Here is a 16,135-nt window from a genome sequence, read left to right on the forward strand (position 1 = left end):
ATTCATTTTTTGAGTCTAGGCCTTTTTAGGAACGCCATTGCCGAATCCGGCTCAATGCTTGCTGATTGGGCTGTAGACCGTAATTCAACTAAACACGGATATGTCATAGCAGAATTGGCTGGATGTCCACTTGAGCCATATGCTGACCTACTACACTGTCTGCGAAGCGTTGACGTCAAAACCCTACGCGACGCTCAATATTATTTCTCGGTCTTTACTAATTTGTCATCGTAATTTTGCTTAATGATACTTACAACAACAATTTTCTTTAAATCTGTTTTTAGACTAACGACACTTTAAACGGCGGGTTGGGTTTTGGAGGACAATCTCCTATAATTCAGACCGCCGGAAAAGTTCGTTATTTGACAGACGAGCCAAGAAAGTTGATCGAAAGTGGGAATTACCACACGGAAGCTCATTTAATGTTTGGCGCTAATGAAGGTGAAGGTATCATGGCTTTAGACATGACGCTGAACTTGTACATCCGACCGAACGATCTTGAAAATGACACGAATTTTTGGAAATATGACGCCGTGAGAGTTGTTATGGGAGCTTTGGGTAATCAGAGATTCTCTTCGCCATCCACTTGTTGTACAATACGACTCTCTCATAACTTATTTCAGGTATCCGCGACGACACCGGAGCTTTGTCAGATGCTCTGACCACCAAATATCTCGGATATGCCGTTGATTCTTGTCAGATGGGAAATTTCACCGTCATGATTCCAGGACTAGTTGATGTATAGGTGTACATTGAATTTTCGAAAGGCCTCGATTTTTTAATTCGTTGATTTTACGTAGATTGCAGGTACCTTGTTCTTGAAAGCCGGGGGTTGGCAAACTGTATTGCTGCATACCAAATATAATCCTCACGCTTATTGGTACTCGTTTGACTTTCTCGGTAAAGTTAGCTTGATTGGAGCCGATGAAATCCTTCCCCGTGGTATGTGGTCGAACGACATTAGAAACTAGAGTTGACGAATATTGTTACGATTTTATCATGTCCAGGTGTGATGCACGCTGACGAAATCATGTACCTATTCACCATGCCCATTCCTCACAACGAAACCGAAAAAGAGCTTGGTAAAAAAATGATTGAAGTGTGGACCACTTTCGCCACTTATGGGTAAATTTACAATACTTTGTCCTAATATTAAAGTAAACTTTGATAAATACCCTTATAACGTTGACAATTCACGCATTCGGTGATCCTATAGCGACCCGACGCCTGCTGGAGTGCCTATGAGAGAAGGTATTCCGCATTGGCCTCCATACACCCATGAGAAGAAAGAATTTATGGCAATCAATAAATATTGGAGCGTTAAAAACGACTACACTTTGGTAATTTCTAAATAAAAAAAATAGATATTGTCATCAGTTGATTAATATCGGCAAATATTGATAATATAGTATTACACGGTAACGGTGGACAAGGCGGGACCGAGAATTGTTAGTCCAGAAACCAAGCAAGAATGTGCAAGCGCATATTGGGAATCTAAGAAAAAACGTCACAACACCAAAGCTTGAAGTGCTGACAAACAACATAAACAACCAAACATTAAGTGCGCGAATACTAGATTTCTATCCGCTGTCTGCTTTCACCCTGATATCTGAATGATTCAACTTATTATCTGTAGATTTGATACGATACGATTTTAAAGAGATGCTAATAAATGTAGTCAATTACCGGACTATCTTCGTCTGCATCTGTGCCAGTATTATGCCACCAACCACGATTGCGTCATCCCTAATAACTGATATTTAGTTGAACCGAGCCGGATACATATTTCTGCACACGAATCACAGAAAATATAATAGGAATCAAATTAATGTTTTTAGCGATCGTGTCAACAGCTAATTTTGAAGAAAAGAACAATTAACTTAAATAAGGGCCGGTTGATTTGCTAAAGTGATGATACAATTGATGACAGCGTTCTGCCATCTGAAACATTTCGGTTACTTTTCTCTCACGCTTTTCAGCAGCAATAGAAGAAATGAGAAAGCTATACCTGTCAATCATTACTCACTTATTTGCGTGTTCCAGAGTATTTGCAGCAGTTATAGTCGAAGCAGTACGTTATGCGCATTCATTTCTTTCACACACCGTAGCAATTCTTCTTTCTCGACTAACAATTGGACGTCTCGGGCAATGCATTTCGCTCCTTTTGGCAAGTCGTGACGACTCTTTGTCAAATGAGAAAAGAATAGAATTGAGAAAAGAAAAATGATAAACGTTGCTTTCGTTTTTTTTTTTTTTTTTCATTTTTTTGTACATTGTCGTCTTTGTTTGTTTACCTGTGGTTTTTGTACCTCCTAAACAGATGATCGTAAAATTAAGACAACAATGAAATCAATAGAAATTTCCGTATCCCGAAAAAGAGCATGTGAACACTGACAGGAAGGACTTGAATACCTTGGAGAGATGAACGTACGTTGCACAAAAAAGTCAATGCAATAATTGCAATACGGTTCAAGCAATTTTTTTTCCACATCATGCACATCAACATCGATTCTTTTCAAGACCCTCAGCAGCAATTCACTTGCAGCACAATACGGTACTTATATACTGCATGAAGGATTCTAACACCAGCCCGTTGCCCGCCTGTTATAGAGGTATGCATAAAACGCTAACGCACCGATCGATCACTGTGTCTGTATCCAGGTGCCTTACCAGTCACCAGTTGCAGATTCTTACCTTCTTCCATTCTGATCTGCAGACATCTATTTTTCATCGACTTTTTCATTTTTTAAATTTTACTATTTAGTTTTAACCAAATACAATTGCGCACTATAACAGTTAGGGAGAAAAACAACAAACGTGCAAGACTTTTGTCACTTTCGTAGCTTTTGCTTGCATGTGTGGCAACAATTTACCGAATCAGTAGGCTATATTGACGCATCGACAATTGGCATTTCTGCTTATTTCAATTAATAACTGTTAATTTGTCCGACGCAGCAATGGCAAAGGTAAGAAATTTGAATTCTCACAACTGAAAATGTGTTCTTCCTTTTTTTTTACTTTTGAATTTTAAAAGTTATTAAAATTGATTTATTTTTTTCATTCGCTCACTTAAGCTTCCCGCTTGTTTGCTGCCGTTGGCATTGACTGTCTTAATCAGTTGCTGGGCTAAACCAGAACCTGCTGCTGGACTTCACGCGTACATCCCGGATCAAGCCGGATCATTTTACGCTCCTGCCGCACAGTCCGAATCCCAACAAATTTATGTCCCAGTCACTGTTCCACCATATGCTCCAGGACAGACTTATGATGCCGAACCTTCATCAGCTCCTCAGCCATCCTCATACAGTCCTGCTATTAGTGTTCCCGAAAACCAGACAAGTGGAACAGACTCGTTGGCTGAAGATCCTTCGCTGATAGTCACCACCTTATCGGGTCGGGTTCGCGGACTGACAGCCACTGCAGCCACTGGTAAGCAGGTGGATGTCTGGAACAGCATTCCGTTCGGCAAGCCGCCGTTGGGCGAACTTCGCTTCCGTCATCCGCTGCCGATGGACCCGTGGGACGGTATCCTGGACACTCGAAGCAAGCCCAACTCATGTTGGCAAACGATAGACGACTTCTACGGCAACTTCACCGGCTCTACTATGTGGAACGCCAATACGGAACGAAGCGAGGACTGCCTCTACCTTAGCGTGACGGTGCCCCGGCCGAGGCCCAAGAACACCGCTGTCATGGTCTGGATATTTGGTGGAGGTTTTATCGGCGGATCGTCAACGCTCGACGTATACGACCCAAAGATTCTCGTCTCCGAGGAGAACATCATCTATGTGGCCCTCCAGTACCGGTTGGGTTCGCTAGGATTTCTGAACTTGGACCAGCCGGGCGCACCGGGCAACATGGGCATGCTGGATCAGGTGATGGCGCTCAAGTGGATTCATTCCAACATTGCTTTCTTCGGAGGTAATCCGAACAATATCACGTTGTTCGGTCAGTCGGCTGGAGCGGCCAGTGCCTCCATGCATCTGCTGTCGCCACTTAGTAGGAACCTATTCAGTCAAGCTATTATGCAAAGTGGTTCGGCCACTGCTCCATGGGCTGTCGGCGACAAGGAGCAGACAATCGCCGGCGGATTGAAACTCGCCAAGGCCGTCGGTTGCCCGTACAGCCGGACCAATCTCAGCATTACGCTGGATTGTTTGAAGACTATCAACGCTTCAACACTGATCAACAGCGAGGTGAAATTAATAATAAAATTCAATTAATTTAATTGCTGGACCATAATCGTTTTGAAAATCATTTAGGAATTTCCATTGGTTACCCTGGATTTCTCATTCGTGCCAATCATAGACGGCGTGTTCCTGACCGAGCCGCCGCAACGATCCCTGGCGACTGGCAACTTTAAAAAGTGTAACATTATAATGGGCAGCAACAAGGAAGAGGGCTACTTCTTTATGTTTTACTCCCTGAGCCAACTGTTTCCCCGACAGGAGAATGTCACCATTAATCGACAACAGTTCTTGCAGTCGGTTCAGAATATGAATCCTTTCTCCAGCAACATTGACCGACAGGCCATCATCTTCGAATACACCGACTGGTCGGATCCGGACGATCCTAATCGCAATCGTGACGCTCTTGACAAGATGGTCGGCGACAGTCAGTTAACGTGCAACGTGAACGAGTTCGCTCAATACTATGCAGAAACAAAAGGCAGTAGCAATAACGTCTACATGTATTACTACATCCATCGCTCTTCAACCCATTTGTGGCCGGCCTGGACAGGTGTCCTCCACTCCGACGAGATTAATTTCGTCTTCGGAGAACCACTCGATCCAGCCAAGGGCTATTTACCTCATGAGATCGCACTCAGCAAGAGAATTATGCGCTATTGGGCTAACTTTGCTCGAAACGGGTATTGATTTTTTGCACTTTAGGCTTCCACCATGAATCAGCTATAAAATTTTCAATTGATTTTGTTTTCATTTATCAATGAGTAGGGATCCTAGTAAAAATATAGACGGGTCCTGGACGCAAGACTACTGGCCGGTTCACACACCTTACGCACGAGAGTATCTCACACTTGTTGCTAATTATTCTTGGGTGGATCGTGGACCTCGATTAAGGCAGTGTGCCTTCTGGAAGGAGTACCTACCCAGTCTCCAAACGGGAACAGGTAAGACAGCGCAATCTTTCGTCGAACACGAAATAATTGAGCTTTACCCCGACGGTCTATTTTATTGGCGATAACATTAGCATAACAATCCTTTGCTTATTTCACAGCCTCCTGTTCTCGTTTTGAGCAGCAGCTTCCGCAAGTCACAGGATGACATAAAGAAAAACTATTCGCTTTCGACAACAAACAAACATAATACTACTTCTACTTTATAGGCCTATGCTACTGTCGTTTTCTGATTCTGATCTTTTCTTCTGATACTGAGCCTGAATGGACCTAACTAAAAAATGTGGGATCCACCGTAATCCTTTGAAAATAACATGTGAGCAATCGTATTCATGGATTCGTCAACTTTGCTTATTCAGTACGGTATGTTCCTATAAGATTAAGAATAATACAATGCTTATTCAAGTGCGCAAGTACCAGTTTTCTATTTTGCTATTTGCTTTCATGAAGGCATCAAATAGTTAAGCGCGTATCTTGTAAATTTGGTTCATGTTTTGGATGCGTTGTTGTATTCTAAATGTACTGAAAGCACTTGACTCTTGTTCTACGAGGCGAAACTGTTTTAGAGAACAAGCGAAACATTTTTTTATAAACTAGAAGACAGAACTTTGATAACATGAGAACATAACGATCAGTATACAATTTACACGTTTGTTATCTGATACTTATCATACATCAGCCAGACCAGACATAAAGATGACAATAAAGCAAATCTGGCAGATAACCACAAATCTTCCAGTCTCATACTGTTGGCGAGGGTGTCTAATAGAAGTTTTTCACTCCTTTATCAGGTGGGTAGGGTTGGGACCAGAGCGGCTGTTGCGCTTTGGTAAAACACCGCTAGGGTGTCGACCCTGACGCACGGCAACGTCCTTGACGCGTCGTATGCCAGTCCAAATGTTGTATCTGTCTCTCTCTCTCTTATTTCTTCACCCCACCACCCACCTACTCAACTTCGAAGTTGGCCACCAGAACCCTATTGTAAGCCAATAATTCTCCTTTCACTTTCAGACGGTACAGGTCCTAACCTTCCTTGTGCGATAACGACACGTGAATCGGCGACAATAAATACTTGGGTCTTGATGAAAACACAAAAAGTTTGGTGATATCTCTTATTTATTCATTTGTCAAACAGACTCAAAATAAACAAAACAGACTTTTGTCGATTGCGACTGGAACCATCAAAATGTAGATGCTACGAAAAAAGACAAGGGACTACGAAGGATTTCGTACTGGTAAGCAGACATGAAATTAGCAGTGTTATTCGCTTTAGCTGCAGCTTATTTTGGTGCACCATGTTACTCCGAACCCTTTATCATGGAACTTCCTGGGTACGCAAAAGCCGTTATGGGTGGTTATGGTAAATTTTGCATACCATAATTTAAGTATTTTAAAACTTCGTAACACGGACATTTTTAACAGGAAACCTTAGTACATCTTGGTACGAGCCCCGACGTCCATTCTACTCCTTTCGCTATTTCCACTATGCGGCAAAACCCACTTACGAGACTCGTTTTCTGGTACTACGGTGGACTATGGAGATATTCGAAAATAGGTTTAATTATCCATTTAACTAATCCAGTTTTACTTAATATGATTAATTAGCCACCGGTGCCCTCTAACTATCCTTACCCCGACGACGAGATCTACAATTCAATCGATTTGCCACCAGGTAAATTTAGTTACAATCGAATTAAAGTTGAATTTACATCATCATTACATCTAAAATTCAACAGGATGTGCACAAGGAAACGACAAAGCGTTAGAAGATTGTCTCATTCTTAGCGTGTACACGCCGTATGTAAGTAATCTACTGGATAAGTGTTACAGTATGTTCGAACGACTTAATAATTAAGAAAATTCAAAGTTCCCGGGCAACGCTTCCGATACTTCTACCACCTTCGAAAATTTGCTTCCCGTTATGGTTTGGATCCACGGTGGTACTTTCGTTAGTGTAAGTTAATTTACAAAAATTTTGTCATCAAAGTAAATTCAACTGTAGCCTAATGAGAGACTTTCACAATAGGGTCAAAGTATTCTTTATGAGCCCAATACTTTTACGCTTACGTTTACCCAAATACAGGGCGGCAAGTCTCATCATTTCCCACACAATTTTCTCTCTCTCATTTTATTTCCACATTGTGAACGGAAAGACAAAGAGGACAAAAATAACGCAATCATCCCAATTTCAACGTACAAGTGGAGAGAATTTTTATTTAAAAAAATGTTGTGAATTGTTTCATCTCTCTGTCACTCATCCATGTTTTACATGTGGTCAGTAGACCACAACTTCGCTTCAACGGCTTCCGGTGAAGCTTCTGAATGATCAGTCGCCTGTAAAGAAAAAAATGGATTAGATCAACTAATAGTGACACGAAAACACTACTGTGAGCTTACCTGAATGTACTTTGCCACTCCTACGAGAGCTTTCTTCAGAGCATCGAAAGACGACGAATAAAGCATCTTTTTCTTGACTTGGGAGTCGTCAGGACACCATGAAATCAAACAGAGCTTTTCCTTTTTACCCTGCAGAGAATAACATTAAAGCTATTTCAAGTGTCCAACTGAACAATTGAGAATTTTATTTTTCCTTCTGTGTTCCTTGGCATCGATGGGTGTACTCAAAATCGAAAAGGCCGTAACGACATTCCTTCTCAGCTCCGTTAACAATCTTCAGCTTTTCCAAAAATGATTCGTAGCTAGACTCACGGTCCCCTAGTAAAAGAAAAAGCAAATGGTGTTTTACAATGCTTGTGATCAATATTTCATTTGATTCCTTACCAGTAGATTCAACATCAATGAACCCGTGAACTTCTCATCCTTGATGTACAGTATCCTCAAAAAAAAATCCGAATGGATTTTCTTTCAAAAAGCCCCCTATCCATATTGCGGGGAACTGCGTTGGGCTTTTAACCCAAATTTAGGGGGTAAGGAACAAAGCGAAAGGTGGGAAGAAAGAACCCTTTCCCCCTTCAAAAAAAAATAGGGAACAGCCTTAGGCCCACTGTCCATTTTTTGAACAAGTGACGAGAAACCCCAAAAGCTTCCAAATCTTCCATCACAAACCGGGGAAAACTGGAAAAACTCAAAGGAACCGCTTTAAGTCGGTTCAATCAGTTTTTCGCGCTATGAAAATTCCAGACAGTCTGTCTGATTTCATTCATATTTAGGGGGGAAGGGAGGGGGAAGACATGGCCAGTGGCTAATTCATTCTTTTCCTTTCTTCCCACCTTTCGCTTTCTTTCTAGCCCCCCCCCCCCCAAATTTGGGCTATAAGCCCAACACAGTTCCCTGCAATATGGATAGGGGGCTTTTTGACAATAAATCGCATTCGGATTTTTTTTTAGGATACTGTACAATACCACATGACGATAATCCTTCTTGGTTTTAATCTTTTCAAACACTTGCTGGCAAGCATCAGTGACGGTAACATCCGAAGGAGTACCAGGACTGCGACCACCTGGGCGAGAGCTTCTTCGATCATATCACAACAAAATGAAACGAAAACATTTAAATAAAAAACACACTATTATTAAAAATAAATCAAAAATTTAAAATTGTACCCATATGAATTTGTGAATAACCCGTGCTGGTTTAATGTTTTGGTCAAAATTTCGTCAATTAAGACATCTCCATCGCTATTTCCATTGTGATTGGCAAACTCTTTTTTTGCAATTTGAATAAATTTCTCGCATTCAACTTCATTTAAGTTTTGCAAATTGGCAATTGTGGCGTTAAGCAGACTTGGCAAATTTGATGTCCAATCATATGGCAGGCCGCCATCTAAAGCAACTTTTGTTTTTTCAAAATGTGTTTCAAACATGTACCAAAATATTGGACAGAAAAATGTGTCCTCTTCAATGCCATTCTTTCCTGATACTTTCAAACCAGATTTGAAGCACTTGTTGATGCGTGTGCCAGGGTGGTAGTCAATGATTATTTGGTCCAGTTTCTGTATTTGAAGATAAATCTCCTTGTTTTCTATTACAGCCAATTTCTGATACACAAGCTTTTCTTCTTCAGACTTCTCATCCCAAATGTTCACAATATCTTCTTTCCACAAATTGTTAAAGAGTATTTCTGGATGTTCATCTGTCAACTGCTCTTTCACACAAATCTCGAACATAGTTATTGCATTTACCAATCCTTTGGATAACTTCCACCTTTCTGTCAGCAGTTCACCAACTGTCCCGAATCCGACACTTTGCCCGAAAGTATGGCAATTTTTCGTTCTTCAGCTTTCTTTAATTCGATTAATTGTAAAGGACCATATTGTAGGTAATGTTTTGGATGAACCCGGATTAACCCCTTTTAAGCCTTTTTTCAGTTTCTTGTGTTTCCCGATGATCATGTCTGAAACATCGAAATGACGCTCACAAAGCAAATGTTTAATTTTCAATCATTTTTTTGGAATTATTTGTAAGGACAGAATCCTTACATATTTTTTGCCAAGCACGTAACCTCTCCTTGGTCACTCCAAAGGTAGAAAGTTGTAGATTATTAAAAAGTCTAACCTCACCACAGATGAAACAAGTTCTACGCCTATTTGAATTACGTCTATATTTAACTATCTTTTTTATTTTTTGTGCTGGCTTTCCTTTCATTGTTTTTTCCATTTTCAAAAATTTTAGTACATGTACATTTAAGGTAATCGCAGAACTGGGAGAGTTTAAATAAAAGCTGAAATTAAAAAAAAGGCTAACTTTTTTCATAAGAAAATCGCGATCTCGTCTGCTTCTACAGTGGTTCTTTTTAAAAGTCGCTGTCAAATTTTTTGTGAAATATACGTTGCGCCACATACAATGTTAAGATTTTTTTTATAACTATCTAAAAGTATTTAATATTTCAATAATTGCGCCTTGATATCATTTGAAAACCGCCGTTCGTGTCAGCCTGTTTTAGTTGTTTAGGGGTCAGAGTGACGAAAACGAGTTCCATTTTCTGTTGAATTTTTACTTTGACGTCCACTGATTGCTGGTCGTGTCAACTACATTTGAAAGAAGAGGTAAAAAAAGAGAAATATTTGTTTTTTTAGTTTAGGGTTCAACCTGGAAAGTAGAGAATATTGGGTCCCATAGAAAAACCTTAAAGACATTGTCATTTTCTTATTTTCGGGAATTTTTATTTTTCTCAAAGTGGGAAAAAAGTGAAAGGTGACGTCAATTCGTGATTAAACAAAAAATAAAGATAAAAGTCACGGAGGTTAGAAGAATTTTCGCTTGGCTGTGACTTTTTAAAAAAGAGGAGCGGGCTCTTGTGTTTCTTACTAATTCGTTTCGTGTACTCGTCGGTCGCGGGATTCCCATTCAAAAGAATGCTCTTGAGAGAAAGGGAGGGCTTGTTTTTTTTTGTATTTCACTATCGCAGATTCCTTTTGTGTGCATTTTATCCATTTGTTCAAGCTCGTCTCTCCAATTCAAACCCCTAATGAATCCATCGGGAATTACAGACATTCCGCCGCCGAGGAACGCGGGATGACATTTAAAAAAAATGTTTAAATCGCAAAACCTACACACGGAGAAAGTTGCGCTAACAATAATAGAAACCGGAGCAAGTCGATGAATTATTTCTTTATCTTTTTCTTTTTTTATCCGTTACGCTGTTTTCGTTTCGCTCTTGATGACATTATTTCTTTTTGGTTGCCCGTTTCTTGTTATTTGTCGCGCTCAGCTTTCCCGTATCGTGACCTAACCGTCTAACGTGATGACGAACAGTGATGTGGACAACGTCGACAGCGACAGTTCCCACCTCTCCTACGAGAGCGAAGAGGGGACAAAACTCACGGATCAAAAGAAAGATGGCGACGAAAAATCAAAGAAGAAAGAATCGCTCAGGTGCAACTACAACGCCATGGTCGTCATGGCCATCAAGAGTAGCACCGAAAAACGCTTGTCTACTTACGCTATCTACGAGTACATTTTGAAGAATTTTCCGCAGTACCAAGACTACAAGCATGGATGGAAAAGAAGCCTCCGCCAAACTTTAAATAAACACAAGTACTTTGTGAAGGTGCCACGCAGAAAGGGCGACAAGGACGATTGCAATTACTGGATACTAAATCAGTTCAGCCCCAAAAAAAACTTCCCCTCTGCCTCAGCCACTTAGTGCTTGTTCATCAGTGTTTTCAAACATGTCTGAAAAAATCATGAACTTAAGCAAAAATGCTGTGAGAAAAAATGATATAACGTAACCAAATGTTTATGCCAATTTTTTCAGCCCAAAAGAAGAGGCAAAATCAGAAACAAAAAAAGAAGAACCTGTTGCTAAAGATAGAGGGAAATTTTTAGAAATTCTCCGTCAAAACTCGTCATCATCATCTTAAGCGGCTTTGAAATATTGCGGTAAGATGTCAATGGGTCAAGTCAATATAACGAAAAATCACTAATTATTTCTATTGTTGTTTTAAATCCTAGATAAACGAAAACTACATTTTAAATATGTTTTAAAGCAAGAGGTGAAGGAAAGAACAAATGCCACTGGTTGTTCCTGCTGCGGGGTGTATGGGAATGCAGCTTTTCATTGCGTGAAAGGGTAAAACAACAAGTATACTACATGCAGCGATTTATGGACATCTATATACTCGCTTCTTGCTGAAACACTGAAAGGTTCAGATTCAACGCTGCTACAAAGTGAATCGCTAAAAAGTGTATGTAGTGAAATTCGCTGGCTGGTATCTCCGATTCACGGATTGATGCACATCGCACAATCGATGGTGTTAACACGTCGTTCTCCGTTGTTGGTGCATACTGGACCAAAGTGTGATAGATGTTTGCGCTGCTGTGATAAAATTACTGATGCAGGAAAACAACTTTGTCTTCCATGCTATAAAACAAAATGCTTTCAAAGTAATTTGGCATATGTCCCCCCCCCCCCCCCAAATATGTTCTGCCACAAATGACTGAAGAAGATCCCAAGAGAAAGCCAGTCACGTTGGCATTTTATTGTGCTAGATCCTCGTGGGGTTGTTACGCTATAGAAGAAGATCACTTCAGAACATTAAAAGAAGCGTTTACAAATAGCGTGAGGTTAGTTACTGGAATTGTTTTCTTTGTTATTTATTAAAACCTATATTAATTTACTTATCCCTTTTTTTCAGGAATTATGGGCCATTCGGTCAAACAAATCGTGTTGGTTATCCCTTGAAGGTCAAGCATGGTGGGGTATTTGTTGCAACAGCAAGTGCTATATCTAGCATATCTACCAGATTTTTCCGTCCACCGAATTCAAAAGACAATTGGTTGCCAATGGGTATTTTGTCAGAAATCTTAATTTTCAAGTACCGTCCGATGGATATAATGGTTTTGATTATGTCTCAACCTACGTGTTTAACAATTTCGCCGCAACATTTGGTGAGTTTCTTTTCATGTCTCTACTCTGGCAAATAGGAATAATGTCGAGGTGTAATTTTGTTTCATAACAATTTATTTATTATTTAGAAAACTTTCTTGGAAGACGTATATCGCCGCGGTATTCCTAAAGATTTGTTGTATTTCTTTTACTATGGCTTGGAATCCACGCAGAATTGCACACCTAACCATGAGACGATGGTACTGGCTGCAGACATTCTTGAAGCAATTGAGCAAAACCTAACTCCGTACGGCAAACGCCCTGGCCACTTAGCTGTCCTGTACGCCGCTATCAAAGGTAATGCTGAGTATTCCAAAAATACATAAATGTTTTTTTTTCATGTTTCATTCACAACAATTATTTATTAGGTTGCACACAACGTTATGGTAGGCCACCAGAAGGAAGAACAAAGTTAGTGGGGGGGGGGGGGGTACAAGACCCAATTCACAAACGATTATACAGGTAATAAACAATTGCTAAGAAATATACTTTATCATTTAATTGATTTGTACTATTTCTTCATGATTTTGTTTTTTTTTATGTATCGCAGGATAACGTGCAAAAAAAATTTTTCCAACAAAAAATGTAGCGCTAAAGACTGGTACAGATGTTGCAGAAAAATTTGCCTTAGAATGTGGCGACTATCTGGCGTGGTTTCACGGTGATTGCGTTGCCATGACAACATCTATAGCAGCACAGATGGACTCAAATGCATTGCAATTCATTTGCGATACCTGTTTGCAAGAACGAGAAGAGATGACACCTTGTCAGACTCGATTTGCGTCGCCGCATTCCAATTGGAACGTATTGGACAATGACTCTAACCAACAAAGTAGGGCTATAAGTAGTAAGAAGAAACAAGATGCTTTAAATGATGAGCCCAAAGCCGGTCCAAGTGTCGCAAAGTTCGTCAAAATGTCGCCATAATTGCAAGAAGGAAAACAAGTAATTGTATCCTCGCCGAGTTCCAATTGGAGTATTTCTGACAATGACTCTGGACTAGAAAATCTGGCTGTGAGTAGTCACAAGAAAAGACAGACTTTTACCATTGAACCAAAAAATTCCTTTTGTTTGGAAAAGATCATGGAAAAGTACCAAAATAAGCAAGACGGAAAACAACAGATAGCGTCCTCGCCAAGTGCCAATTGGAACATATCAGACAATGACTCTGACTATGAAAAACTGGCTATGAGGAAGCCAATGAAAAGACGATCAAAAACAAATGAGCCAACACCTGGTCCAAGTGTTCAAAAAAACTCAAAAATGTCGCGAAATGAATCAGAAGAAACGCAAAAAAGTTCGTTGAAGAACAATAAGATGCGGCTTCACATGAAATAGATGACAATTGGTAATCTTGAAGTAATTAATATTGTTATTTATTGTTCTTAATTATTTATATTTGCTTGCCTACTGTAACATAGCTTACCAGGACTCTCATTCAGTGTTTCAGCGAAATTTAAAGAAAATATGTTCCAGATTCAGGAGTCTGATGTGCATTTTCCAAAAACAGCCGCGTTAATTCCACTTCAAAAGACCACTACATGCCCACCTCATCTGTGCCTTAACAAGGCTTTTTTCATCTCGCCAAGTATCAGAAAGAAACTTCATCCAAGAAGTTCATCCACTTGTCATCCAGTCAACATCCAGGAATTCATCCCCCTAGGTTTAACTTTAACCGGGAAGTTGCTCTGCCACAATACAAAAAATCAGTTCCATCTGATAGCAGATCCTCTTCTTCAAATGACCAACCAAAAGTTTCCATAACTGTATATGACTTCCACAACTTAATAATTTTTGATTTCACTCAAACGCAGACATCATCAGAATTGTCTTTTTTCAAGATTGTCTTTTCAACATCGGTCCGTCTATCTATCTTGCTATTTCTACCTCGCCCCACCATAAACCTAATCAATAAATTATAACTGTCAAGGAAACCGAATGTTATAGTGAGCTATCTAGCACGGTTTTTTTTGTAGGTTTCCATCTTTTTGAAGTTTTAGTCGATCCAAATGGGCGAAAGTAAAGTGACGGGTTATTGAAGCAGTTGGGATATTTTAGCTGTGCGGTAAAAGTGTAGACGGTGACTTTTGAAAAAAGTAACATTTGTATGAATAACTACGGTTTGAAAGGCGTTAGACTAGTTATTTTTTTTACTTACCCATCTTGATTTTCAAACCGTCCTTTTAAACCGTCACCATTTTTATCTACCATAGCCTTTGCAACAGTGGGTGCAGCAAGACTCTTTGAATTTTTACCCATTCAATGCAACTCACAAGAATTTGCAGTTGGGAAAAAAAAACAAAAAGGAAGTTAACTGTGAAAAATATTTGGAGTTTAATTTGCTGTTAGCCATGAGAAAGAAAATACACTAGAAATCCAACTTTCCCCAATTTTGTGGCTGTTTTGGGATTAGCAGTGAGAGCTTGAACACATACTAGGCACTCATTGATTTTGGTTTGGAGATCACTTAGATCATGAATGAATGAATAACAAAGGACATTTGCATCACTGCTTACATTGGGGGATTTTATGTCCAAGCCAAAGCTGATGTTCTCAAATTGAATAGGGTTTCCTGGATTCTTAATTTTTGCTTGAACATTTTTAACGCAATACTTTGAGTGAATAATGGTTCCCACAGATGAGCAAAAGAAGTGTAATGAAAAATAATAAGTAAAGATATTGTTTGTGTCCTCTCTGGAAAGTCTGAATGAGTAATAAACAGGAGTGGAAGGAACAACCGACAGCGAATGACGAATTGACGAGGGTGTTACTAGAATGCGCGTGCGCGTTGCGCGGAAACTAAAATGCGCGGAATTTGTCTTGCGCGCAAAAAACTAAAATGCGCGTCTCAAACTCTGGAATTTTTGCGCGGATACGCACTAATATGCGCGCATCGCAGGGGTAAAATGCGCGCCTAGACACTAAAATGCGCGCTGGTCGAAGAAAATATGCGCGCACCCATACTGAAATGCGCGCAAGACCCAGACTTGCACATATTAATCCAGCGCGCAGCCATTGCTGATGCGCGCAATCAAACAGGAGATTGCACATTTTAAACGTGCGCGCAGCCATACAGAATGCGCGCAAGGCCCAAACTTGCACATATTAATCTAGGGCGCATCAGCAATAGCATATAGCCTACTAAAATGCGTGATTAGCCAAGAAAATTTTTAGCGTGTGCGCCAATCAAACAGAAAATGCTCGCGAAACCCAAACTTTCCCATTCTGAACGTTGCCGAAGCAAATAATAACGAATACTTGATAGATAACAATAACATGGGAGAAACCAATTAAGAATATGCGTGTCCAAACAATCACAAGTTTATGTGGTGTAATCATGTTTAGATTTAATCAGAATCGTTAAACACATTTCACGCAGCGCCATTTACTATAATCGTATTAATTATAATCGCCATAAAAAAGGAGAAATGACTTCGCACTAAAGAATTCACGAACATTTGAATTCATTGAACCCATGTAAACACTAAGCGCATGAAGAATATCGTAAATATTCAAAAGTAAAATTAAAATTCCTGTTTCAGTTATGAAATTCTATACTAATTAGACACAAGAATAACTTTGGATAGTTACTACGATCAAGTAATAATACAAAATTTCACCACAAGAAAAAATTCATGCAAGTCGTACCAA

General features: G+C 39.8%; 4 protein-coding genes across 6 annotated transcripts; all 4 read left to right on the forward strand.

Moving 5' to 3' along the window:
• Positions 1 to 25: 25 nt before the first annotated feature.
• On the forward strand, positions 26 to 1,621 carry LOC124338488 (bile salt-activated lipase-like). The gene is made up of 7 exons (XM_046792568.1): positions 26 to 210; positions 285 to 558; positions 624 to 739; positions 801 to 942; positions 1,008 to 1,125; positions 1,217 to 1,340; positions 1,410 to 1,621. Exons 1-7 carry the CDS (start codon positions 55 to 57, stop codon positions 1,524 to 1,526), a joined length of 1,047 nt encoding a protein of 348 aa, XP_046648524.1. The 5' UTR covers positions 26 to 54; the 3' UTR covers positions 1,527 to 1,621.
• Positions 1,622 to 2,676: 1,055 nt separating this feature from the next.
• Positions 2,677 to 5,493, forward strand: LOC124338483 (acetylcholinesterase-like). 2 transcript variants are annotated; one of them, XM_046792565.1, is made up of 5 exons: positions 2,677 to 2,966; positions 3,075 to 4,196; positions 4,263 to 4,870; positions 4,956 to 5,131; positions 5,239 to 5,493. In XM_046792565.1, exons 1-5 carry the CDS (start codon positions 2,958 to 2,960, stop codon positions 5,283 to 5,285), a joined length of 1,962 nt encoding a protein of 653 aa, XP_046648521.1. In that variant the 5' UTR covers positions 2,677 to 2,957; the 3' UTR covers positions 5,286 to 5,493. The 2 variants fall into 2 exon arrangements, with proteins under 2 accessions (XP_046648521.1, XP_046648520.1); XM_046792564.1 differs by having other exon boundaries at positions 4,956 to 5,293.
• A 672-nt stretch (positions 5,494 to 6,165) lies between these two features.
• LOC124338492 (carboxylesterase 1D-like) lies at positions 6,166 to 7,397 on the forward strand. Of its 2 annotated transcripts, none has more exons than XM_046792571.1 (7): positions 6,166 to 6,239; positions 6,330 to 6,497; positions 6,560 to 6,657; positions 6,743 to 6,809; positions 6,874 to 6,938; positions 7,005 to 7,091; positions 7,164 to 7,397. In XM_046792571.1, exons 2-7 carry the CDS (start codon positions 6,383 to 6,385, stop codon positions 7,368 to 7,370), a joined length of 639 nt encoding a protein of 212 aa, XP_046648527.1. In that variant the 5' UTR covers positions 6,166 to 6,239; positions 6,330 to 6,382; the 3' UTR covers positions 7,371 to 7,397. The 2 variants fall into 2 exon arrangements, with proteins under 2 accessions (XP_046648527.1, XP_046648528.1); XM_046792572.1 differs by having other exon boundaries at positions 6,171 to 6,213; positions 6,273 to 6,497.
• A 2,803-nt stretch (positions 7,398 to 10,200) lies between these two features.
• LOC124338489 lies at positions 10,201 to 13,826 on the forward strand. The gene is made up of 6 exons (XM_046792569.1): positions 10,201 to 11,478; positions 11,551 to 12,162; positions 12,234 to 12,486; positions 12,574 to 12,781; positions 12,853 to 12,946; positions 13,035 to 13,826. Exons 2-6 carry the CDS (start codon positions 12,032 to 12,034, stop codon positions 13,147 to 13,149), a joined length of 801 nt encoding a protein of 266 aa, XP_046648525.1. The 5' UTR covers positions 10,201 to 11,478; positions 11,551 to 12,031; the 3' UTR covers positions 13,150 to 13,826.
• Positions 13,827 to 16,135: the final 2,309 nt, after the last annotated feature.

Source organism: Daphnia pulicaria, chromosome 4, assembly GCF_021234035.1.
Source record: "Daphnia pulicaria isolate SC F1-1A chromosome 4, SC_F0-13Bv2, whole genome shotgun sequence".
In the NCBI taxonomy this organism is placed as follows: Eukaryota; Metazoa; Arthropoda; class Branchiopoda; order Diplostraca; family Daphniidae; genus Daphnia; species Daphnia pulicaria.